Source organism: Typopeltis vanoorti, chromosome 26, assembly GCF_054136105.1.
Source record: "Typopeltis vanoorti isolate ZY-2024b chromosome 26, IOZ_Tvanoo_1.0, whole genome shotgun sequence".
Lineage (NCBI taxonomy): Eukaryota > Metazoa > Arthropoda > Arachnida > Uropygi > Thelyphonidae > Typopeltis > Typopeltis vanoorti.
This window is the reverse complement of record NC_143574.1, coordinates 20,978,409-21,004,259: the sequence shown is the minus strand read 5'-3', so window position 1 is coordinate 21,004,259 and position 25,851 is coordinate 20,978,409. Positions and strand designations below refer to the sequence as shown.

Genomic DNA, 25,851 nt, shown 5'->3' with positions numbered 1-25,851 from the left:
GATCAATCCTACTTAGGCCATGTAATGAGAAACAATAAATAACATTCTCCAGGTAATACTAGAGAAAAATATCATGGCTAGACAATATAAATAAAAAAAAAACTGGACTAAACTGAACACAGAATTCTTGATCAGAGCCAATAAAGACAGAAGTAAATGTGCAAAGGTGGTAGCTGAACTCAATTAGGAAATAGCACTTAAAGTACTCAATCCTAATGGGAATATGCAAGAATGAATGCATGCCCAGCCATCACACAACCTAAGAATTCTTAACCACGCTACTGGCCAGGATGTATGTATATATATACATCCAAGTAAACATGGATGCGAAGTGCATATTAAAATTGCAATACTATTGATATTACATTGAAATATATGATGGATAAGAAAGGTATGAGGATGCTTATTTGATCCATAATGGATCAAATGAAGAGTAGAGATAAATGAAGAGTAGAGATCTTGTGGCCTTACAAGAAGACTTGAATAGATTGAGTGATTGGGAATGCGGATGCGAGTTCAATGTTGCAAAATGGAAGGTTTTAAAATTTGGTAAACAAAAAAGCGCAGAATTTATGCTTGGTGAGGATATACTGTTGGAGGTGGAGGAAATAAGAGATCCACTATCACCTCGAGAGTTTCTTGGGGTGATAGTGGATAAGGATCTGAAATTTAGGAAACACATTGCCAAAACTATGAAGACATCACAAGGACTTCTGGGAATGATGTGGAGGACATTGACTTGTAGAAGTAGGGCGATTCTTGTTCCATTGTATAAGGCTTTGATTAGGCCACACATGGACTACTGTGCCCAGATTTGGTCACCTGGTTTTTAGGACAAAGATATTGGAAAGAGTCCAGAGGTGACTAAGGTAGTTTGACCTCTGGAATGTCGAATATGAGGAAAGATTGAAAAGATGCAATTTACAGTCTGGTGGATAGGAGAAAGAGGGGGAGATGCGATAGAGACCTAGAAGTTAGTAGGGGAGTGAAAAGCAGGTGTTATCCATGCAGAGTTGTGAATGATTTGAAATATCTACCTGAGTGTGGTATCTGCAGAGAATTTGAATGTGTTTAAAGCACAGTATGATGAGCTGTGTGTTTGGTAAAAGGATCTTCTAGATGAGTCTTTGACTCCATGGGGTCTGGGATGATGATAATATTGTTGGCACTCCTTGAAACTACATGAGGCTGTATCTGAAATGAGACTCTGGATCCAAATGTACTGGGACACCTTAGTTTGAAGTTTGATAAGGTGTGGAATTTTCATGTATATGAAATAAACTGAGGAAAATTACACGAGTAAATCAGAATAACTTCTCTAGGTTTCTGATCTTGACTATTTTTAAATTTTGCTAAAAGCAGTTTGCTGCTGACCTAAACTGAATGTTTGAAGTATTTAGTACTTTCACTTTTGGTTTGGGATAAATATCTAAATTAATAAAAATCTAAAAATATGAGAACATTCAATATAAATCATATAGCTCAATAAATAGTAAGACTAAGATTAAAATATAGGTCTGCAAGTGCAACCTTATAGATTTTGGTAGGTTATAAACAAAAGGGATAACAAGGTGCCATTTCTAGAAATTGGATAAAGGTATAATAGGGAAGGCAAATGTTTTTCTTCTGGACAGAAAATGAAATTGAGTGAATTGTTGGTAATAAATGTATATAATTTTCATTTTTAAGATAATACTGATTGGACCAAGTTTTTAACAATACTAATTTGGATATTAGTGACTTAAAAAAAAAAGAATTCTTGTGAGTGCAAGATACAGTGTGGAGCTGCATGTAGCTTAACAATCTGTTCACCTACCACTATCTATGTAAATAATTTAAACAGATTAAGAGCAATAGTTCCTGCTATTATGAAACATAATTGTACTATAGTTATTTCCTCTTTTACAGTTAGGATGGCTTGGATGGTTTGGAAGGTATAACTGGAAGTGCCAACCAGTAGATTATTCAGATACTCCAGAAGCCATAGCAGTAAGTATTTATGCTTTTTCTAATCCGCAGATATTTCACTGTTTGTGGGGAAGGGGGGGGAGACACAGGATATACACTGCATATTTCAGTGCACTTGAGGATATACTAATACATACTGAAAAATCAGTATAAATGTACCGAGATAACGGAATATTAAATTATCGCTTTCTTGACAGCCAGCTATACTAAATAAATTTCTTGAATTTGTAAACCCAAGAAAACATAATAAAATATACATTTAAAATTAGGGAGTGTGCAATTTATAATATAATTCTGGTTTAAATATTGAAGTCATCTTTATGATGGTTTCAAGATGGATTAGTTGCCACGGCATATTTCAGGATTAAATTACTATTAGTGGCAGTATTTTAAGATAATACTGCCAAAAGTTAATTTCTTAAGAAAACTATAAACTGAAAATATCATTTTAATTCACCTTTGCCTTAAACTTTTTTCTTTCCTGTCCTAGATGGTTCACTTAGCATGGTGGTACTATGTTTCCAAGTTCTTGGAATTCACAGATACGGTGAGTCATTTATTCATTTGGTTTTAAATATTTAAATGTACATTTTTAGGTATCCATGAAGTCAAAACAGATCAAGCAAGAGCTGTTATACTTTGCTTGAATATTCAGTATTTCTTTGCAACATGAAATCAACTGCTTCTACCAATCTCCTTTCTTACAGCATCTGTCACTTCCCTGGTCTGTGGTCCATGCTTATCATGTGGTTGAGTGCCTACATCTTTACATTTCCATAACATCCAGTCTGGTTGGCCGAATGGTTAGCGTATCTGCTCTCCAGCCAAAAGGTTGTGGGTTCGAAGCCTGTGGGCATGGATGTTTGATTGTCTGTTTGAAAGGGGGAAAAAAAAACTAATGGTGGTGTAGTTGTGGTCGTTGGTGGATTTGAGTGGTGGAGACAGTTATAGAACAGGTGCCTTCCTCAGCGAGTCTTTGGACTCCCTGGAAGTATCACATAATAATAATCCTCTTTCTCTAGTTGTCAGTAACTAATTTTCTAAGTAGACAATCTCCCTTTCAGTTGATCATAGCATGGTAGGTCAACAACTGTTTAATCTTAGTTCCTTGCTAGGTAGTTCCATAAAAGTTATCATAAATTTCCTATGGTAGTTCCATAGGAAACATAGTGAAACTTGTATCCGTCTAGCCATTCATTCAAAACAACTTCATTACCAATACCAAACAGTGGTATAGTGAGTTTTGTTATCACTATGTACCATCAGATTTAATGCTAGTGTTATGTAATTCATAACAGTGATCCTTAATGAACTTGTTCTCATATTCACATGCTATTTTCTATTCTCATATTTGTTTTAATCACCTGCATCTCTTTATTTCAGAAGGCATAATGCAAAGGTGGCCAAAAGAACTTATCAGATTATATGATTGTTGAAAAACATACTAATGAAATGCTTTAAGTACACATTTGGTACTGCATGCACATCTTGTCATCTGGATTTTGTGGAAGTGAGTGACTAAGGTTGTGAAAAGTGTGGAACATTCCCTATGAGAATAGATTAAAGATCCATCAGCTTCAAAAAATAGCTAATAGGCAAAAAATAAAGTTATTAAAGGAGTTTATAGGATTAACACTGAAGACTTCACTACATGGCAGGAAGGAAGAATGAGGAGTCAGTGCTGGAAATGGCTAAATGTGATTAGCCAAGGGTATTAGGCTAAGATTTTTTTTGCTTGGAGGATGGTGAGTGGGTAGAATGGATTTGCCAGAGGTGGTTGAGTACTTAATTGGTGAAAAAGTCAAGGAAAATGGTTGAACAGCAGGAAGGAGTGATGACAAGGGGCCATCCCTGGAAGTTACGAAAGGAAACTGAGCAAGAAGGTGAGGAGTGGTTTCTTTGCATGGAGGGTGGTTGAACCATGGAATGCATTACCTGATAGTGGTGAGTGAGAACGGTCAATGAGTTTAAGGAGTGGTATGATGGACATTGTGTTTCCTAGGAGGGACCTCCCATGATGAGTCTTGATAGACTTTGTTTCTTAGGAAGGACCTCTGATCAGTCTTTTGATTCCATGGAGGCCTGAATAATAATAATAATAATAAAATTCTATGCTCCAAACAAGCACATCCTGCTACATTTCTAATTTCTGCTTTCATGTGTATGCTGAGTGAAATAAACATATATTTAATAAATGCTAGCTGAATTTAAGTATGGCAGTATTTCACCTTAGTCAATAAGGTATCTTCATGGGTACAAATACAGTATGTGCATGCAGACATTGCAAGAAAGTAAGCACAGACTGAGTGTGAATGGTGGGATCCCACAGTCTTAATTTACACAATCTGAGTGTGATGATAGAAATTTGAAGGTTTGAAGTGGGGCAACTGAGTTTATTTGTAAAATTGCAATGCTGAGGTGCAGATGCTAGAAATAGTCTCTTTTATATCTGCTCCCATATAAGGAGCTTTTTACCACTGTATCTGGCGATGTATATTTGTCAAAGGCATTTGACAGGATACGACATGGAACTATTACCCAAACTGCAACAAATGGGAATGTATATGAAACCGGTGATATGAATCAGAGTGGCTGATGAACAGATACCAAAAAGTAGTATATGGAGAAGCAGAATTCAGAAGGCAGGTGACTAGTGGCATGCTGTATGGCTCTTTGCTTAGACCACTGCTGTTTAATTTCTATATAATCATAGAGGAAATATTTAAGTTAAGGGATATTACATCCCATATTGTTTCATAGCTGAATAAGAAACTCAGAGTTTTATGCTGAATATAGTAAATATATAAAGTTCGGCGAGTCCAAGCGCAAGGGTATTTGCTTATGCTTGGACTTGCCAAACTTTATATATTTACTATATTCAGCATGAAACTCCTTGAGTTTCTTATTTGGCTATGGAACAATATGGGATGTAATATCCCTTAACTTAAGTTTAGGTCACCGAATTGAAGCCTTTGGCTCTTCATATAATTATTAGGACACCTTCTTAGCAATTCTCATAGTAGGGTATATGTAAGTTCTGTTTCCTACAAACTTGGTATTTTTAGGTCTACCTGCTCACTGATGAGACCTCAATAAAGGTTGAAACCAGTCTGGGTAGTGACCTTCTCTCACTCATAATGTAGAACAGTAATACAGCTCCTAGGAGCTGAGTTTCACATTATGGGGAAATATCAAGAATAGTGATTGGAGCTTGCTCCACCCTTACCATGAGTTGCCTCAGTGTTGCACTCCCTAAACGGTCAGTTGTAACACTATCCAGGTATTTGCTTACGCTTGGACTCGCCGAACTTTATGTATATTTACTATATTTGGCATGAAACTCTTTGAGTTTCTTATTCGGCTATGAAACAATATGGGATGTAATACCCCTTAACTTGAATAAGTTTAGGTTGCAGAATTGAAGCCTTTGGCTCTTCATCTAATTAATTAAATAGAGGAAATAATTTGAAGGGAGATATTCAGTTTGCTGATAATGCAAAGTTGGGTAGGGTAAAGTGATGTAAAGAGCTTGCAGGATTTGAATAGGCTGACAGTATAGGCAAAACATAATGGACTTTGATTTAATGTAGAAAAGTATGAAGTTATGCATTTTGGGATACAAAGATTATAATCTAAGGGAACATTCACACCGAGGAAATTGAAGTCCGGGATTTGAGGGTTAGTAGAGTTGAAGTTTAGAGGACGTTGCTAATGTACTCAGAGTATCTCACAGAATTCTTGTTTATTGAAGAACATGCAGATAGGGAGTCATCATTCCTCTTCATAAAGCCTTGATATGACCACATCTGGATTACTGTGCTCATGAGTTTTGAGTTTCTTAGGAAAGAGGAAATGGAGAGGATCTAGAAGTGATTGATCAAAGTAGTGAGTGCTCTGTGGAATGCTTATGAGGATAATTAAGGGTTTGCGAATTAAAGTTGGTTGATAGGTGAAAAAGAGATATGATAGAAACCTTTTAAGCTAAAGGATTTTATAGGATTGATGTAAGGAGGAAATGTTTCAACACTTTGTTCGAGGCAGCAGAACAAGAGGTCATCCCTGGAAGTTAAGAGTGGTTAGCAGGTATGTTGACTAGATTTTTTTGCTTGGAGAGTAGTGAATGAATGGAATAAGTTGCCTGAGTCAGATGTAAGTGCATTGCCAGTTGATAGTTTCAAGGAGAGGAATGATAGACATTGTGTTAATAGTTTTGGTTTCTCATGGGTCTTAGGACTTCATGGAGGTGCCTGTGTAATAATATCCATGACATGGTAGACTCCAGAACAGCTATAGTACAGGTAATGAACATAGTTCCTGTGTTTTTCCAGGTAGATATTAGTTCTTCCTGTTTGTCTAAAGAGTTCACTCAATGTAAAGCTAAGTTTATGTGAATTTTATGTAAATAATTTTCAAACATATTACATATACTATATATTTTATATACTTGGCTTTAAAACTTGAATGTCAACGTTGTTTTACAGATATTCTTTGTTCTTCGAAAGAAGTTTACTCATGTGTCCACACTTCATGTTGTCCATCATGGTATTTTACCCATGAGTATTTGGTGGGGAGTGAAATTTACACCAGGTAACTATTTTTCATGAAATTGCAATTTCTTTAACATGATTATTGAAATAAGATGCATGCATCTCATTGACACACACTGCTACTTAGCATTTAGTTAACTTGAAATACTGAAGTTAGCTATTTCCAGAAGTCACAATAGCAAAGTCAATTTCTGTAGCAAATAAATTGACTTTGCCATAAAGCTAAGTGGAAGTCTAATGTTCATCACAAATTCTTACATGAAATACTGAGTTTATTCATTTTTTTAATATAAACTTCTAGGAAAAATTTGCTAAATTCAAACATCTGATTATGAACTTAGCAATTTATTTTTTTTTATTGAAAGATCTACTTGTCACCAGTTTCTGCAAATAACTGTATATTTCAAATCTTATTTCTGAAATCCAGGCAGAATCCTGTAATAGCTGCTGTGTGTGTATATGTAGATCTAATAAAGATTTTTGTATTTGTGACACATTTTTATCCAGTTAAGACTCCATTTTATTTCTGGATTTAAGATAATTTAATTTTTGCTCATTTTGGTATTTTACTGTTATAATTTGATTTATATCATAATTTTTGCTGCAGTTAACAAATATAATGAATGCTCCTTAGCTGACTCTCACTGCAATAATTGAAAGCAACCTATCTCACATTGCAAAGGCTTCTAATTTTGTAGACAGCATGTGTTGTCTAAACTGATTTATAGTACATGTGCTTATCATCCTTTTCTTCACTGTCATGAAGGTAAATATCTCCATTACTTTGAATCATTGATAACAAGGTTGACTAGCACAGTTTAAGTAGTATGGTGTTACAGTATAGCTGAATTTCTATTTTGATTTTTATTAGTTCTAGCAAAATACCAGTGAAATATAATTGAACAGCATACCTTGCTGTTTTTTCACTTGTTTTCTCAGTTGACACTGACATTAACTGACAACTGAATTTTTTGGTCACCTCCCACAAAATATTACTACAAAACTGCACTCATTCAAAGGAAATTACTGCCACAGGTTTTGTTCCCATCCTTCATAAGATTTGTTTATATTAACTTGTTATTAACATAGCTTTAAATTTTTTAGATAGGATTGCTTTGGGATCTAATTTTGTTTCATTAGAGACCAAGATCATTTAGCATGATTAAAATAAACAAAACAGGTGACATTGGTTAGAAAAATAGATGAATACAATCAGGAGTACATATATCTACTTAGATGGCATTTTTCTGCCTTGGATGATGTAGAAAAATGCAATCTGAAGCATAATCTAGAATAGACTTGACAAAAAATGCTCAAATATGTAGTAATAAGTATAAAAACAGCAACTGCACAAGCATATTCAAGTCAGATTGATATCAAAGCTGTCATGGTATGCATCTATAGAAATGGAAATAATTCTTTGTTTAGAATTACAGTAATTTTCCTTAATGTTCGTAGGCATACTTGAAGATGCTAAAAAAAAAAATTGAGAAATAAGAAATTTTGTGAATTACAAGCTGGATTCATGCCAAATTCTTAACAGGATACACTTTAAAACAGTTATAGGAAGACAAAGATCAGTTTTTGTTTTGTGATCTGGAAAAGGCATAACCGTGCCAAGAGAAGCATTTTGAAAATGCTATAGTGTGGTGATGCGACATCAAGTTAATGTTTGAGTTGTAAGTTGGTGTTTGGAATTTGAAGGTACATGATTTGAAAAATCAACTGAGACATACAAATCATATAAACGAAACATTAGGCATACCAAATCAGATGTTAATTCTGGTTAGCTCCTTTACATTATGTTGGTGTACCAGGATTCTAACAAGACTACAGAATTCTTTAGTTAAAATTGAATAACTGCTGTAACAAATTTGGCATGAAAACGGCAATAAAAAAGACATGAAAATGGATAAGAACACTGAAAACATCAGGTTCATCCTGAATGGGACATTTGTCAAACAAAAACATTTAAACTATTTAGGCAATTTTTTTGTGAAGATGGCAAATTAAATATGAAAATAAACAGAATAAGAAACTGGTTTGATCCTTATGAGATCTGTTAGATATGAAATAGTTGAGAAATTAGAGGAGCAAACAGATGTCATCAGTGCTAGAGTATTAAAAATGTATTAAAAATGAAGATATTTAGATGGAAGTTTTACAAATGCCTGAATGCAAAACTACAAAGAATTGCAATAAACTGTAGATAAAAATCAAACTAAACTATATCTGGAGTGGTAAGTGCATGAATTGCAGACCAGTCAGATTTAATGTAACAGTGCAAAATTATAAATGGTATTAAATTACTGCAATTCTGTACAGACAACAAATTAAAAATATTTTCTACTAACATAAAGAAAATCATAAAAACATTAAAAATTCCTTAAACTTATCCACATTATTTGAGTCTTACATTTGGTTCACTTCCAAAGGAGTAGAAGAAAACGAAGATTGTACCATGTCATAAGGAAGGTGACAGAACTCAAGCATAGGCTAATCTGTCAGGTTTGTTAGTGTTGGAAAGGCTAGTAAGAACCAGAATCTAGAATTAGGTTAACTGAGGTATTATCTTTTGATGGACAGCATGGGTTTGCTAAAGGAAAGTCATGTTTTAGTAATATACTTATTATAATAAAAGTGACAGCTGCATTGGATGAGGGAGATGGATATACAGTAGTACTTAGATTTTGCAAAGAATTTTGATATCTTACAGAAGATAGTCAGACTAGAGTGGATAAGGTTGGATATTAGACTAGTTCATTAAAATAGATTTGGCAATTTGTCAACAAATTGGGTATGGGAGAGCAATATTCTAGAGAAAGTCACCATTGTTGTGCCTCAGGGGTATGTTTTAGGACCATTGCTGTTTAACTTGTAAATATTATCGGAAGATTTGAATGGGGATGTTCAGTCATTTGCTGATGATGCAAAGTTGGAAAGAACTGAGTAGAGAAAATTTTTGTGGCCTTTCAAGAAAACTTGAATACACTGAGTGAGTTGGCACAAGAGTAGGGATGCCAGTTCAGTGTTGCAGGACTTGTTAAACAGGTAGGCAAATGCTGATGCTTACTCCCTGGAACATTCCCTCAAGACCAGGTTTATGTCCCAAGTCTTATTGACATCTAGCTTTGCTTTGTTTCATATTGCTCGTGCTCGTCACTGTTTGTTTTCTCATTTCATTCTCTATGCTTGAATTTGGGAGGAAGAAGATAAGGCTGGATTGCACTTGAATGGATTTAATTAAGTGGCCATAATAAGTGTTCACTTGAATGTGGAAGTGCAAAATCAGGGAACAAATGTTCAGGCCATTATGCAAGAGTAGATATGCTGAATGGTGGTCTCATAGGATTGAAAATGGATCTTTTAGATACTCCTGAAAAATATTTTTAGGGAAAAAAAAAATTCTATCAACACCCATCCCTTGCATTAGCTCCTGCTTTTTTAAGCTAGCACACCTCTACAGGTGTATGTTGATAAAAACCAACATACACTTTCAGAGCTGTCTACTTCCTTCCAGATTTCTTTGGCAGGCTTTGAAGTTTAATTGTATAAACTTGTAAAATTTTTCATTCTTCTTTTATGTTCTCTCTTCTGATCTCTCTCTCTCTCTCTCTCTCTTTGCCTTTTACTTATATATTTTCTGTTATGAGTGGGTAGCTATCAATTTTATCTTGAGCTAGCCCTGCCACTCTAAGCTATTTAGATATCTCTGATACCATGAGAATTCTGGAAATTTATTTTTATTTAATGACTGCGTGACCAGGATTCTCTTGGGAGGTATTAGGGATATTCTATGACCCCTGTAGGATATACTACATTCAATTAAGAATCTTAATTTCTGAGTTGTGGCTATTCTTTGAATTCTTTGCTTATAGGTTCATAAATCTTTTTAGAGACAGTGCATTGTATAAAGATCGGGCAGTATTCCACATTAACAAAACATATATTTAAGTCAATAACAATTATACATGATAGTACTCTACTATATTAATCTTCCCTTAATTGCATCCTATGCTACAAGTTATACTGTAACATATAATATAGATTCTCAATCATGCACATAAAGCAATCATTTTCAAAACTAGATTCAGTTCTACAATTCTAATTGCAAGTTTTCAATATTTTGCTCAGTCATACAATATATCTCTGATTCCAGGCTTCTCAATCCATGACAATGAAATTTTCTAACTTAGCAGTATCTTATGGGCTCTCAGCCAATCCTCTACAAACTCAAAAGTATAAAATTTACTCAGTTCCTCATCTGCACACTTAATTATCAGTCCCTTATATCTTTACTGGTTCCATAGACTGCTCTTCTGTCCTAACACTCTGCGCTTTCGTATACAGTCTCATAGTCATCATTCAGTGGCTCACTCCTGAGACTTGAAGCATACTGTCGCTGGCTTTTCCAGGTCAATTGCAGGTGCATGATGCAGGCTCATTTACTTGCAGTGCATGCTGGTATGTCACTCTGCTTCTTCGGTGCTTCTCCTGCCCACGGGCCACATTCTATTTCGAATGTGCTGATTATCTGCAGCAAGAAAATTGAGTACCCTCAATCGTCCTTTTCTTTCTTCAAAGGTTTCCTATCCTATATATAACTCGGGAGTCCTTGGATTAAGGGTTGGAGACCCCCAAATACTCCTGCACAAACGGTTTTGACCTTCATCAATGGTGGTGGTGGGAATTCGAAGTTTTGGATGACCTTCATCACTAATTGTTCACTCTTAAATCACACTGGCAACATATCGTAATCCTGTTAACTGAAAATGGAGCCACTTCGGTACTATGCCGCTTTTTATGACATTGCCCTTGTTGAGTTCACTACCCACCTGGGTTTTTACAAAAAATAAGAATGCAACTCCAAATAGTAGTACACAACATGAATTTTATTTACAAGATTTGTGACCTCTGTAAAAGTCTATGCAAAAGGAAAAAATATCTTCAACTGCATTGAATTTTACAAACTAATTTTTAATTATTAAAAATAATTAGAATACTACAATATTGAACTTAGATTTGGACATTCAACAAAATAAATTTGCTTAGAGAATCTTAATTCATTGTGTTTTAAACATTAATTTTACTTTTTTTTTTAGGTGGCCATAGCACATTTTTTGCCTTTGTTAACAGTCTTGTTCATGTTGTCATGTACTTTTATTATGGACTAGCAGCCATTGGCCCTAGTATGTACAAATATCTCTGGTGGAAAAAATATATGACAGCATTCCAGATGGTAAGATCTATTAATCACTTCATTTAAACTTTATTGAAAATGGTAGTTTACAAACATTTCAATTTTAAACATGATTCAAATTCAGTAACTGGCTGTTAATAGATGAATTTTAAAGCCTCCATTTGTACAATAATTGTAATAGGGCAGGATTCTGGCATCAGGAAGGAAAAAAAACTAGGCTGCTTCAGTTGCAATACTTTTCCTAGAAGGTCCAGCCTTATCTACATAATGTAGCAATTTTTGCCATGTCACATGCTAAACTTCAGTGATGCTGCATTTTCTGTTCATACAATATCAAAGTGTATTGACCATCTAATGTGAAAAAGATGAAAAATTTTTTCTTAGACCACTGCTATTTTTGGAAATAACTGCTCTACCTAAGTTGATGCAAATCAAATGTATGGTTGACCTATGTTCTATAATTTGAACTATAACATGTTCAAATTATAGAACATGTTATGTTTGGCCAGTTATGTTTGGCCGCATGTTATGTTTGGCCTCTTGGCCAGTAGTATCACATTCCTGATGTTACATCTGAACCAAATCTGTACTCTTTTGGCTTTATAAATGGCAATTAATTTATAAACACAATTCTTTATGGTCATAGCATTGTATTGCTGCTATGATAAAGTACCTTGACATGTATGGATAAGAAGGTGGTGGTGCATCTATATAAGGCATTGGTCAGACCACATATGGACTATTGTGCTCAGATATGGCACCTAGTTTTCATGGTGATGTGGACACACTAGAGGGGATCCAGCAACAAATAACCAAAGTGATGTCAGGACTAGAGTGTTTATGAAGAATATTTGAGAGATTGTGGGTTACAGAGGTTGGTGGATAGGAGGAAAAGAGATGTGATGTTCCTTCAAGTTGAGGAATTCTGTCAGATTAATACAGAAGAAATTATAAAAAGTAGATGTTGAGATTGGAAGAACAAGAGGTCATACCTGGAAGTTGTATAATGTGGTGAAGCATGTGAGTAGATTTTTGAGTGAAGAGTTGTTAGAGCAGAATGCATTGCATGAGTGCATTGAGTGTAGGTATCAGGTCATCCCAAAAGTAATAGTTTTTAGCATTAAGTTTTGAAAGTGATATAAAAGTTAAATCACTAATTTAATCAAGTATATATTCTCCAGTTGAATCAATAACCTGTTGTTGATTCAAATGGAGAATGGCTCTTCCAACATTGCAAAAACTTCATTAATGCCACTTCTATAGAATTCAGGAGGTTTGTAGGCAAAGAAGTCGCATAGGCTCAATTTCAGTCCCAATAATTTTCATTATTTTTTGGTATACAATAAATAACGGAAAAAACTCGCGTAGAAAGATTATTTATTAGTATAATTTTCGCCTGTGTGTCACAGGCATCTTCAGTACATTAAGCTCAAAATTAAACACTAACTGACAATTCCAAAAAGCACCACCTAAGTAGCTGGTGTAAGATAACTAAAAAGGTCAACTTTCCTAAAAAAAAAAAAAAAAAAAAATTAATAAAAAGTTAGTACTTTACAAGTCAGCTAATCTTTCCTATCTCCAATAAAGGGGATAGACGTAAGCCGTCGGATCTGTTTAAGTTAGGAGAATGAAGTAGAGTTTCACATGTTTCTTTATAAAGGCGTTCCATGAGAAACTGACTTTTGTGAAGAACTCTTGTCTTTCTCCAATGAACTCTGTGTCTAGTGAAGATGGCATGTTCAGAAAGTCCAGACTTTTCAGGTTTAAAGTATTTAATATAAGATTGGTGTTCTTCTATTCGGCTAGAAGAACACCAATCTTATATTGAATACTTTAAACCTGAAAAGTCTGGACTTTCTGAACATGCCATCTTCACTAGACACAGAGTTCATTGGAGAAAGACAAGAGTTCTTCACAAAAGTCAGTTTCTCATGGAACGCCTTTATAAAGAAACATGTGAAACTCTACTTCATTCTCCTAACTTAAACAGATCCGACGGCTTACGTCTATCCCCTTTATTGGAGATAGGAAAGATTAGCTGATTTGTAAAGTACTAACTTTTTATTGTATTAATTTTTTTTTTTTAGGAAAGTTATTGACCTTTTTAGTTATCTTACACCAGCTACTTAGGTGGTGCTTTTTGGAATTGTCAGTTAGTGTTTAATTTTGAGCTTAATGTACTGAAGATGCCTGTGACACACAGGCGAAAATTATACTAATAAATAATCTTTCTACGTGAATTTTTTCCGTTATTTATTGTGTACCAATATGTCTACTCACGGTTTACCTCTTTTAAAACTCATTCATTATTTTTTGTTAATGTTGAGAACTGCAAAATAAGTGTTAATCTGAATGTGCAAAATCAGGAGAATATAGAGGATGTGGAAGCTTTTCCCAGCAAGATTCCTCAATCTTGGTAGAGATGATTCTTGCACTGTGAGGGTATGTTTTCATGGTGAAAAACACCTTTTGATTGACCAGAGAATACCTCTTTTCTTTCAGTTTTTCATTCAGTTGAGTTGTTCACAGTATACTTCAGCTGTGATTGTTTAGTTTTGTGGCAAGAGTTCAAACTGTGTAATGCCAGCTATATCCCATCAAATGCTTAACAAAACCTTCTGAGGGTGAAGGTCTTGTTTTGGCTGAGGTTTAGCCTGTTCCCCTGAATGAACCCACTGCCTTCAGTGCTTAATGTTCTTGTAAAGTATCCACTTTCATCACCAGTGATTACACAACCCAAAAACGGAGATTGAACCTCTAGAGAATGAAAAGCAGTACAGATGTTGATGTGCTCTCTTAGATTGTTGTTCATCAGATCATGAGGAACCTGCTTGCCAAGCTTTGGAATAGCGACTAAGCTTGGTGGGTTCCTCGTAATGGATGGTCGGTGATGATGAATTAAAATCTTTTACTAAATCTTCAACAATTGCATTGACTATTTCTTGCAATAGTGGCTTCCAGCATATCATTATCAAGAGAGAGACAGACCACCCAGAGTGAGGGGAGTCTTTCAAGCTAAAGCTCCCTTATCAAAATTTTTGGAACCATTGCTGGCACTCTTGCATATTCAAAACATTGCCATACATTTCTTACACATTTTTAGTGGTAGCAGCATTGTTGCCTTTTTTGAACTCATAAACCATGATGTGCCTAATGTACTTTTCAGTGACCTCTATAGTAATAAAGGGTTATTTAAACAATAACTTATGATGTTCTTGCATGGTGGAATTCCTTAGAATGAGGCCACCTGAACTTAGCAGTACTTATAAAGCTTTTAAAATTCATGTTTAGACAAACTAAAACATTTTTGAACAAGTACAGTATAAAAAATGGACATTACTTTTGGGATGACCTGATATAGTGTAAATCAGTGCTTCCTAAACTTATAAAGTAAAGTCCTCCTTTGGAAAAATGAAAATATTTACAATATTTATTGTATTTATATTCAATACAAAACATACACAGCAAATATTGCAAAAATCAAATGCAAACATGACATTTTTAGCATCTTACACACACACACACACACACACACACACACACACACACACACACACACACACACACACACACACACACATTTGACATGGCACATTATCTTCTATTTTAATATAGATAGAGATATATTGTTATTGTACATTTGCAGTACAAGAACATGAAACATATCCATCTCGGGGTTACATTTTTTTTTACGTAGAATAGATCGAATAATAGCATCATGTACCAATACTAGCACACCACTGACTAACAAGATGAAATTAGTGAATAAGGGAATCTTCTGCGTTTAGTTTTGATGCATGTGATCTGTGCTATCAGCAGTCTTCCTGTACCCCAGGTACAGGAAGACTGCTGTATACACAGGTGTAGTATACACCTGTATATACAAGTGTATACTTCCTGTATACACAGGTGTATACCAGCAATGAAACATTAACTTAAAGCATGAAAACTTGGCCTTTTTAAATGAGCACTGTATATACAGGTGTATACACCTGTATATACAAGTGTATACTTCCTGTATACACAGGTGTATACCAGCAATGAAACATTAACTTAAAGCATGAAAACTTGGCCTTTTTAAATGAGCACTGTATATACAGGTGTATACACCTGTATATACAAGTGTATACTTCCTGTATACACAGGTGTATACCAGCAATGAAACATTAACTTAAAGCATGAAAACTTGGCCTTTTTAAATGAGCACTGTATATACAGGTGTATACACCTGTATATACAAGTGTATACTTCCTGTATACACAGGTGTATACCAGCAATGAAACATTAACTTAAAGCATGAAAACTTGGCCTTTTTAAATGAGCACTGTATATACAGGTGTATACACCTGTATATACAGGTGTATACACCTGTATATACAAGTGTATACTTCCTGTATACACAGGTGTATACCAGCAATGAAACATTAACTTAAAGCATGAAAACTTGGCCTTTTTAAATGAGCACTGTATATACAGGTGTATACACCTGTATATACAGGTGTATACACCTGTATATACAAGTGTATACTTCCTGTATACACAGGTGTATACCAGCAATGAAACATTAACTTAAAGCATGAAAACTTGGCCTTTTTAAATGAGCACTGTATATACAGGTGTATACACCTGTATATACAGGTGTATACACCTGTATATACAAGTGTATACTTCCTGTATACACAGGTGTATACCAGCAATGAAACATTAACTTAAAGCATGAAAACTTGGCCTTTTTAAATGAGCACTGTATATACAGGTGTATACACCTGTATATACAAGTGTATACTTCCTGTATACACAGGTGTATACCAGCAATGAAACATTAACTTAAAGCATGAAAACTTGGCCTTTTTAAATGAGCACTGCATATACAGGTGTATACACCTGTATATACAAGTGTATACTTCCTGTATACACAGGTGTATACCAGCAATGAAACATTAACTTAAAGCATGAAAACTTGGCCTTTTTAAATGAGCACTGTATATACAGGTGTATACACCTGTATATACAAGTGTATACTTCCTGTATACACAGGTGTATACCAGCAATGAAACATTAACTTAAAGCATGAAAACTTGGCCTTTTTAAATGAGCACTGTATATACAGGTGTATACACCTGTATATACAAGTGTATACTTCCTGTATACACAGGTGTATACCAGCAATGAAACATTAACTTAAAGCATGAAAACTTGGCCTTTTTAAATGAGCACTGTATATACAGGTGTATACACCTGTATATACAAGTGTATACTTCCTGTATACACAGGTGTATACCAGCAATGAAACATTAACTTAAAGCATGAAAACTTGGCCTTTTTAAATGAGCACTGTATATACAGGTGTATACACCTGTATATACAAGTGTATACTTCCTGTATACACAGGTGTATACCAGCAATGAAACATTAACTTAAAGCATGAAAACTTGGCCTTTTTAAATGAGCACTGTATATACAGGTGTATACACCTGTATATACAAGTGTATACTTCCTGTATACACAGGTGTATACCAGCAATGAAACATTAACTTAAAGCATGAAAACTTGGCCTTTTTAAATGAGCACTGTATATACAGGTGTATACACCTGTATATACAAGTGTATACTTCCTGTATACACAGGTGTATACCAGCAATGAAACATTAACTTAAAGCATGAAAACTTGGCCTTTTTAAATGAGCACTGTATATACAGGTGTATACACCTGTATATACAAGTGTATACTTCCTGTATACACAGGTGTATACCAGCAATGAAACATTAACTTAAAGCATGAAAACTTGGCCTTTTTAAATGAGCACTGTATATACAGGTGTATACACCTGTATATACAAGTGTATACTTCCTGTATACACAGGTGTATACCAGCAATGAAACATTAACTTAAAGCATGAAAACTTGGCCTTTTTAAATGAGCACAAGATTTTTCATTTGTAAGCTTTTTTTTGTGCTTATCCATACCTTTTTTGAAATGAAACTTATATGAATAAGCATATGCTTAATCATTTTGCTTCTATGCAATTCTTCTTATACATTTTTTTTCCTAATATTCATTAGGAAAAAAAATTTGTGAACCAATGCGTTTTTTTCCCATTAAAATAAATAATAAAAATGCATTTCTTTTAAGATAAAAAATATCTACTTAGTCTTAAAACATTTTAAATTTGTTTTCATTATTTCATGGCCCCCCTCAACAAAACTAACTGCCTCCAAGGGGGAAGCAGTCTGCAGTTTCGGAAATGCTGGTGTAAATGGCTAAAGCTTATGGTTGAGTGGGGCTCCCATGAGTGACTCCTTGGAGATTACCAAGATTATATATAAGACATTACTTCCATATAAGAGCAAAGCTTTTGCTCATGTTGTAAGTAATTAGTCAAGATAAACTATTGTCTGCATCAATTGAAACAAAAGATAATCTACAGGATATACATTGGACCAGGTGAAAACTAGAAAATAAATACAATACATCCAGCAATATAAATAATACATTACAGAATGGATATATGACAGTATATCTTGGATTCCTTTGCTACATCCCTTAAGGAAGTTTATTAGGAAGACTAACCGAAAGGTAGCTTGAGATTATAACAGGCTACTAGAAAACATGATTTTGGAAAATTTTTCATTTAAAAAGATTCACTATAAGATCTTGCACAATTTTTGTTTGCTATAATTACTAAAAAAAAAAAAAAAGTTAGCATTTCGCTCTTGAAGACAATGTACAATAACATTATGTTGTCTTGTAGCTACATTCTTTAGTATCTTAAGAATCTCCATCTTAAACTCCAGATTCAACAAAAGTTGAATGTTGTGGTTGGTTTGTCATTCAAATAAGATTGACAGCATATACCACTCTTAAATGCTGTTGATAGAGCTACTGAGCAAAAAGTGATTCAATTATTGACATATTTGATTTGAACTGAGGACTAACACTGCATTTGGAAGATACGTTATAACATTTGACCTTGGTTAGTCAAAACAGTGGCATTTTCAATGGTCAACTTGTCACATGCTAAAATCAATAGTGAATCTATTCAAAATAGTGTAAACGCTCTGTAATTTGTCCAGTTTGTAAGTTTTGTCATTTTAATTTGTTTGCATAAAGTATATGCAAGGTAACCTGAGTCCTACATACATACAAAAATTTTATTGTAATAAATTTAATCTAAAATTTGGCTTTAGTGGCTATGTTCCACTTTATTGGAGATAAAAAACAAAACTAAACAATTCCCGAATAAGGCTGTTTAGAGTATTACTGAAAAGCCACTTTATCAGTAGAATATGTAAAATATGGTCATATTTTACACCTGTGAGAAGGGGGGGGAAAAAGACCAACAATTGAAAATATGGTTATCAGAAATTGGATAATGGCATATGGTTATTACAACTAAAATGAGTATTTAAAAGGCTATTGCAGAATTCAACATTGTCAAACTTTGAACAGCCATAGTAGATGAATTATTTTGCTACATATATATTGGTATTCATTCCATGGCTGGTCATATAGTACATATGCATTGTAGTTCTTAGGTTTATAGTAGTTCTGGCACTACTACTAGAACTACTATAAACCTAGATGCTCAGTGCTTTTGTCATAGGCCTATGGAGATGCTTTCTCCAGACTTCAAAAGCATAAACTAGTCTGAAGTACTTTGCCATAATATGGCAATATATACATGCCTGTAAAGTTGCATAATTTTCAGTGAAGCTCTTAAAGGTTTAATTTCTACCTAAGTTGTTTTTCTAGCTTGGCCTTATCTAAATTTTTAGTTTTGGTCCCTCTCTGAAGTGATAACTAAGTAGTTCATATATTGTCTTATGAGATATGAAGAAATCTCATTAATACAGTAAATTTTCTGGGGAGGGGGTCGTCAGTGGAGAAGACTTTGTAACAATAGGCTTAATAGTTAAATTTAACAGGGGGTAGTTTAATTGGATATTTTTACATGTGTAAAAAAAAAAGTCTTGAAGGTAAAGTTGGTGAAAACTTGACAAGACTTCATTAGAGCTAAGATGCAATTAAGTGGTGGGCACAAGATAGCAACAACTGAGTGCAGAAAATACATTCAGATAAGCAAGATATTAAAAATCCATGCCAAAAAAAAAAAATTAATACCGAAGACATGCATTATGTAAATTTTAGATTTGAAAGAACCAAGAATAAACTGTTACATAGTGAACCAGCAACGTAACAAGTGCTAACCATTTTGTTTAAAATGTTATCAAATAAAGCCAAAATGCAAAGTTATGCATTTTGCCTCCTATCACCCTTCTGTGTCAGAACAGCCTATCATATTAAGACAATTCATTAATCCCTACAAATATTCATCTGTAATATCTTCAGCTCTTGACAGTATCCCAAGCAACTTGTACTGTTATTCACTATGTCCAAAATTATGTGCATTCTCAAAGTTGCATATCAACATCAGTCTTAAAATTCCCATTCTACCTACAAACTACAATTATTAAAATATAAACACTAGTTCAAGCTGACTGACACTATTATGCCATAATGTATTTATGAGTGAAAAAGTGAAACTTGGTTGACTGTCAGGACTTGAAATGGTAGGATATAGAATTTTCCAAAAAAGATAGGAAGATTAAGTGAAAACATACTGTTTTTAATGATAGCAAAGGAACTTTGTCCTTCAAGAGTCAAAGTGGAAAGTAGTAATACATGTGAAGATTTTAAAGCTGTTTGGTGTGCAGTTGAGATCAGTAGAATAGTATATCTGATAGGATGCTGTTATAGGCCAAGGAATGTGGAGAGTATTGATTGTGAAATATTATTATTACATCACACCTCCAGGGAGTCCAAAGACTCATTGAGGGAGGGCATCTACTCTACAACTCTTCGTCTCACTACTCAGACTACCACCACTAGTACTTTCACACAACAAACATCCATGCCCATGGCGGGATTTGAACCCGCAGCCTTTTGGCTGGAGAATGGATATGCTAACCACTCGGCCAACCAGGCCAGCCAAATATTTAGATAAATTAGTTGGGAAAGTAAAGGAAGATGATCATATTTAAATTATAGGAATGTGGATTAGAAAGAAGAGTGTATAATAACAAGGAAAGAATTTGAGTTTCTGCAGGATAATTATCTTAAGCAACATGAGGTTTATTGGTGTTAAATTTCACATCTCATAGGATGTGAAGGAGATCAACTGTGAGGCGACTACCTTCCAAAGATTTGGAAGGTAGTCGCAGGAAACATTATAGTTCCACATATAGACCTTGATAAAGTGGGAGATTATCAGAAGCTCAGTAATCAACTAGCATCACTAAATTGGGTTGATGAATTGTGTAGAAAAGATGTTGACAGTGCATGTATGGGAAATGATAAGGCAGTGTTTAACCAAGCAAAGCATAACTGCATTCTAAAAGTTAAGCAAATAGAGTAGGAGTGAGAGGGATGAACGGTGAAATCAAGTGAGCAGTGTAACAAAAGATGTTATGGATGAAGTACAAGACCGTTTAAAGTGAACAGGTGCATGAAGAATAAAGTGCAGGCTAGAAAAGTGACAAGTATGGTTAAAAAAAAAAAAAAAAAAAAAGTAGAATATGAGAGGAGATTGGCCAGTCAGGTCAACACTACTCCAAAGGAATTTTTCTGCTATGTGGCAAGCAAGAGGAAAAATAATTATGGCAGGTTGATGTTGGTGGATAGCTGTGTAGCCAATCAAACTCCTAAAATATTTTACAAAGCCATGTGACTAGCTCAGCTTTTATTGGACATTTTTAATGAAACGGCTAGCACCTGTCATCTTTGCTGGCTTTCTATATATATATATATATATATATATATATATATATATATATATCATATTTTTCGATAGATAACGCACGTGTTATCTATGCAAAAAGTCTAAATTCGTTAAAAATGAACGTGCGTGGTATACATTTGAAAGGTATGAGAGGTAAATCAAATGTAATCACAAAACTAAGGTAGAAGTATTACTTAATATTTATTGAACATTACAGTATTCAAATCCAAAAAATTCTTCATCACTCAATATTGAAAGAATCGGTTTCATTAAAAATTTCATTTTTAACACAATTTAACAGTATTTCTTCAGCTTCATAATCATTGTCACTGGATACCACTGCATTCCCTTATGCTTTAATGAAACCACTTCTAACACAGTTTTCACTTATAGCAGCCTAACTTTCTATAATCCACATAACTATATCTTTATGACGTTCTTTTCATCTGCCCTGTTTTGTTATATTCATGGAAGCCATTCATTATCCAGTCTTCCCACTTAGTCCACAAATTGTCTTGGAATGGTTTATTTACTGCAAGATCAAGGGGTTGGAGTATTTTTTTTTTGTTAAACCACCTGGAATGACAGCCAATTTGAAATACAATTGTTTTAACTTCTGTCATGTGTGCCCTACACGAATCCAACAGTAACAAAGATTTTGGGTTGAAAAATGCTACTAGCAATGCACATGCTTTTAAAGAATTCATCAGTCCTCTGTCTGTACCTCCAAACTCTACTGCTAGTTGGCACATGCATGTTATCTATACATCAAAAGGAGGGATGAAAATGTTGGGATGTGTGTTGTACATTAGGTGTTAATTTTTTCATCATGGGTTTGTCTTGCTTATCTGAATATATTTTCTGCACTCAGTTGTTGCTATCTTCTGCTCATCACTTATGATTGCATACTATCTCAGCTCTAACAGTCGTTTTTATCATCTTTACCTTAAAGACTTATGCAGGTATGTAAATCAATATCCTTCAGTTAAAAACCCTACTAAATTTAAGTTAAGCCTTGTTATAAAGGGTCTGCTTCATAGCTTAGTCATGAAATGCTTAATGTGCAAACCTATTTATGCTATAGTAAAATATGAATAAAATTTTTATGTATAAACTTAGATTGTTTACTTACTGGTTAAAGCAGTTTGCTGTAATTCATTCTTTGTAGTTTAATTATTGCTATATATTTAAAAAAAAAACTTATGAAATTAACTTTTTTTAAATTCGTTACAGATTCAGTTCATTGCTATCTTCGTTCACTCCTTCCAACTATTGTTTGTTGACTGCAATTATCCTCGTGGATTCATGTGGTGGATTGGGTTTCATGCCGTACTTTTCTGGTTCCTCTTTGCTGATTTCTACAAGAATACTTACAACAGGGCAAAAACAAGAAAAAGCATTGCAAATGGTAAACTATCTAATGGTATTACACTGAATGGAAAAACAAATGGCATTGTTACAAATGGAGTACACAAACACCATGAAAATGGGAATGGTGTGATCATGAGGTCAAAAGCAAAGTCAAGTGATGAATGATAATAGCTAGTTAATTATTTGATAGTGTTAAAACTGTTAAATGGATGGAATTATATAAACTAAGTTAATTCTTTCCAGATCAAAACCAACCAGCTTTAATTATATCATGATCATCCATTCAATAGAACACTTGCTAGAATTGTCTAGATTTGCCACTTCACAGATGGATGTTTGATCATTCGTATAACGGTTGTACAACAGCAGGTGGACTAAGAGAAAAGTCATTGTTGAAGGATGTCTTCTGAACATTAACAGATATTTAAACTTCTATTTTTACTCTTGGTGAATAATTCAGGGTATACTTCCCCACTCATTTCACTTAATGCTACTAAAATAGCATTATTTGTAATTATCTTGTAATGTATTATTTTAAAAACAGTGAATTTTTGTTAAACTCGGATGGTTGTGAAGTGATAAGAACATTTTGGCTTTCCCCTGTTAATTTTTAATTTTCATTATCTTTAGTTTATTGTTAATAGATATTTACCAGTTTCAAGCCATCAGTTTTTTATTCTGTTTGATTTTTGTTTGTTTATAACATTTTCAAGATATTTAATGTTTCCGATTTCTGCTAATTACTACTGTTATATTAATTTCCAAAGTTATTTACCCTGAAGTTTAGTTGATATGTTTGTATAATAAGCATTTATCCTGTATTGGCATATTGTTACTTAAATGATATATTCTGTTTGGAAGTAAGAACATAAGTCCACATAATTACTTGCTCAAATATGCTCTGGAATCTTTTCAATCAACATGTTGTAGTATTTCATTTTGTTGATTTATATAGTTGTTGGGATTAAAGTTTAGAAACATATTTATAAAGAAAATAAGCACAAATATTAATGCAGTTGACATTGACAAGATGTGTTTCTTAACAAGTTCTCAAATTTTTATATCTATTGTATACACTTGGATGATAGAATTTTTTTTAATAACCATTCAAGTGCCTTCAAAATAGCAAAGTGCAGTGAGAGTAGAGTTGTTGTGCTTAACTGCCAAACTAATATTACTACCATTTTTGAAGCATTCCATGTTTTGACCAAGTTCATTAATTTACTTCATCTGTACAGTACTTCAGGTTGCATTTTCCCATCCCTCCCTTGTTAATTTCTAGAATTTTGTATTTCCTTCCCTGGACATTAACTTTTTCTATACCTTGTTGGGTATATAATAAAGTTTTTTAAATAAATAACCTGTATGGTCTTTTTTACCAGAATGCCAAATTAAACTGATTTGGAAATTTCAGATTTGCTCATAAATGATTTTTAGTTGACTAAACCTTTCCTTGTCACTTTTATTCACAGAATAAAATACTAGTAAACCTTTTCAGTGCATTAGTTGATACTATTTTAAAAGGAAACATTACACTATTTTAATTTTCGACAATTTTTACATTGTATTAATTTGAAAGTAGCAGAAAATTTCTACTATTTTGAAACTTCTTTAGGGCAGCTTAACATTGTTTCATAATTTTTATAGAATGTTACTAAATCATTGCCCCGGCCTGGTTGACCAAGTGGTTAGCGTGTCTACTCTCCAGCCAAAAGGCTGCCAGTTCGAATTTCTCCGTGGCCATGGATGTTCATGATTGTCTGTGAAAATACTAGTGGTGGTGTTGGCAGTAGATGATATTGGTGTAGATGAAGGTAGTTGTAGTTGGTGGAGACGAAGAGCTGTGGAGTAGGTGTCCTCCCTGGAGGTGTCATGTAAAAGGAAAAAAGCCAATTTCCAAAGGAGTGGAAGAAAGCAAGAATGTACTGAGTCATAAGGAGGTAACAAGACTGAAGCTTCAAATTCATAGTGTTGGAGAGGTTAGTGAGGACAAAGATTTGGAATTGATGGCTTTCTGTTTTGAATAGTCTACTAAAACATGTTTTAGCAATCTGCTTATTTATCACAATAAGGTGAAATGCATTACACAAGGGAGATGGATAGTGATATACTTCTTTTTTTTTACAAAGCCTTTTGATAGATTGCCACAAATGGATAAACCAGAATGGACGGGGTTGAATAATAGCCAGGTCTTCAATCCAATATAGTAATCTATCACATATCGAGTTGTATATACAATATCCTGGAAGAGGAAAGCCTCACTAGTGGTGTCTTAAGGATCTGTTTTAGGACAGTTCCTGTTTTAATTTCTGTGATACCAATTTGAAGGTAGATATTTGTTTTGCAGATGATGCAAGGTTGAAGTAAGGACATCAGATATGGCTTTACAAGATTTGAATAAGCTGAGTGAATTGGCATGGCAATTGGGGTCCATCAATTGTATACTTTGGTGGGATGCAGAGTACAGAATTGGGGACATGTTGGAGGTAGTAATTGATCTGGAGGTGGGTAAATTTTAGTAATTGTGAGGACAGCATGACAGATTGTCAATTATTATAGAGGACATTTACTTGTAACAATATTATAGTTCCATTTATATAAGGCTTGATTGGACCACATGAACTGTGCACAGATTTCATGACTAACTGGCTTTTAAAAGAATGAGTAGTAGAAAGTATTCAGAGATAGTTGACTAAAGTGACCTCTGGTCTTTGGAATGTAAAGTATGAAAAAGTTGAATGCAGCTTGCAGTCTGGTAAATAAGAGAAGGGGGGGAAGTGGCAAGTGATTTTTTTTCATTAGATTAATGAGGTTTTCAGAGAATGGAAAAACAGGTCATCTCTGAAAGCTGTATAAGGAACATATGAGAAAGGGAACAAGCAAGTTTTTTGCATGGAGGTGAATGATGTAGAATGCATTCTCTGAGAGACTGCAGAGAATGTGAACACATAAGGCACAGTATGATGAACTGTATGAGAGGTAAGAG

The 25,851-nt window shown here is 34.1% G+C and overlaps 1 protein-coding gene across 2 annotated transcripts in view; it reads left to right on the top strand.

The window, feature by feature from the left end:
* Positions 1 to 24,358, top strand: part of LOC150092392 (very long chain fatty acid elongase AAEL008004-like) — an 84,209-nt gene extending 59,851 nt beyond the window's left edge. For both annotated transcript variants that reach the window (XM_090414915.1, XM_090414914.1), the window contains exons 3-7: positions 1,909 to 1,989; positions 2,459 to 2,515; positions 6,450 to 6,555; positions 11,618 to 11,754; positions 22,728 to 24,358. In XM_090414915.1, coding sequence (XP_090271041.1) covers positions 1,909 to 1,989; positions 2,459 to 2,515; positions 6,450 to 6,555; positions 11,618 to 11,754; positions 22,728 to 23,030 — 684 coding nt within the window. In that variant the 3' untranslated portion in view covers positions 23,031 to 24,358. The remainder of the gene's footprint in view (positions 1 to 1,908; positions 1,990 to 2,458; positions 2,516 to 6,449; positions 6,556 to 11,617; positions 11,755 to 22,727) is intronic.
* The last annotated feature ends 1,493 nt before the right edge of the window (positions 24,359 to 25,851 follow it).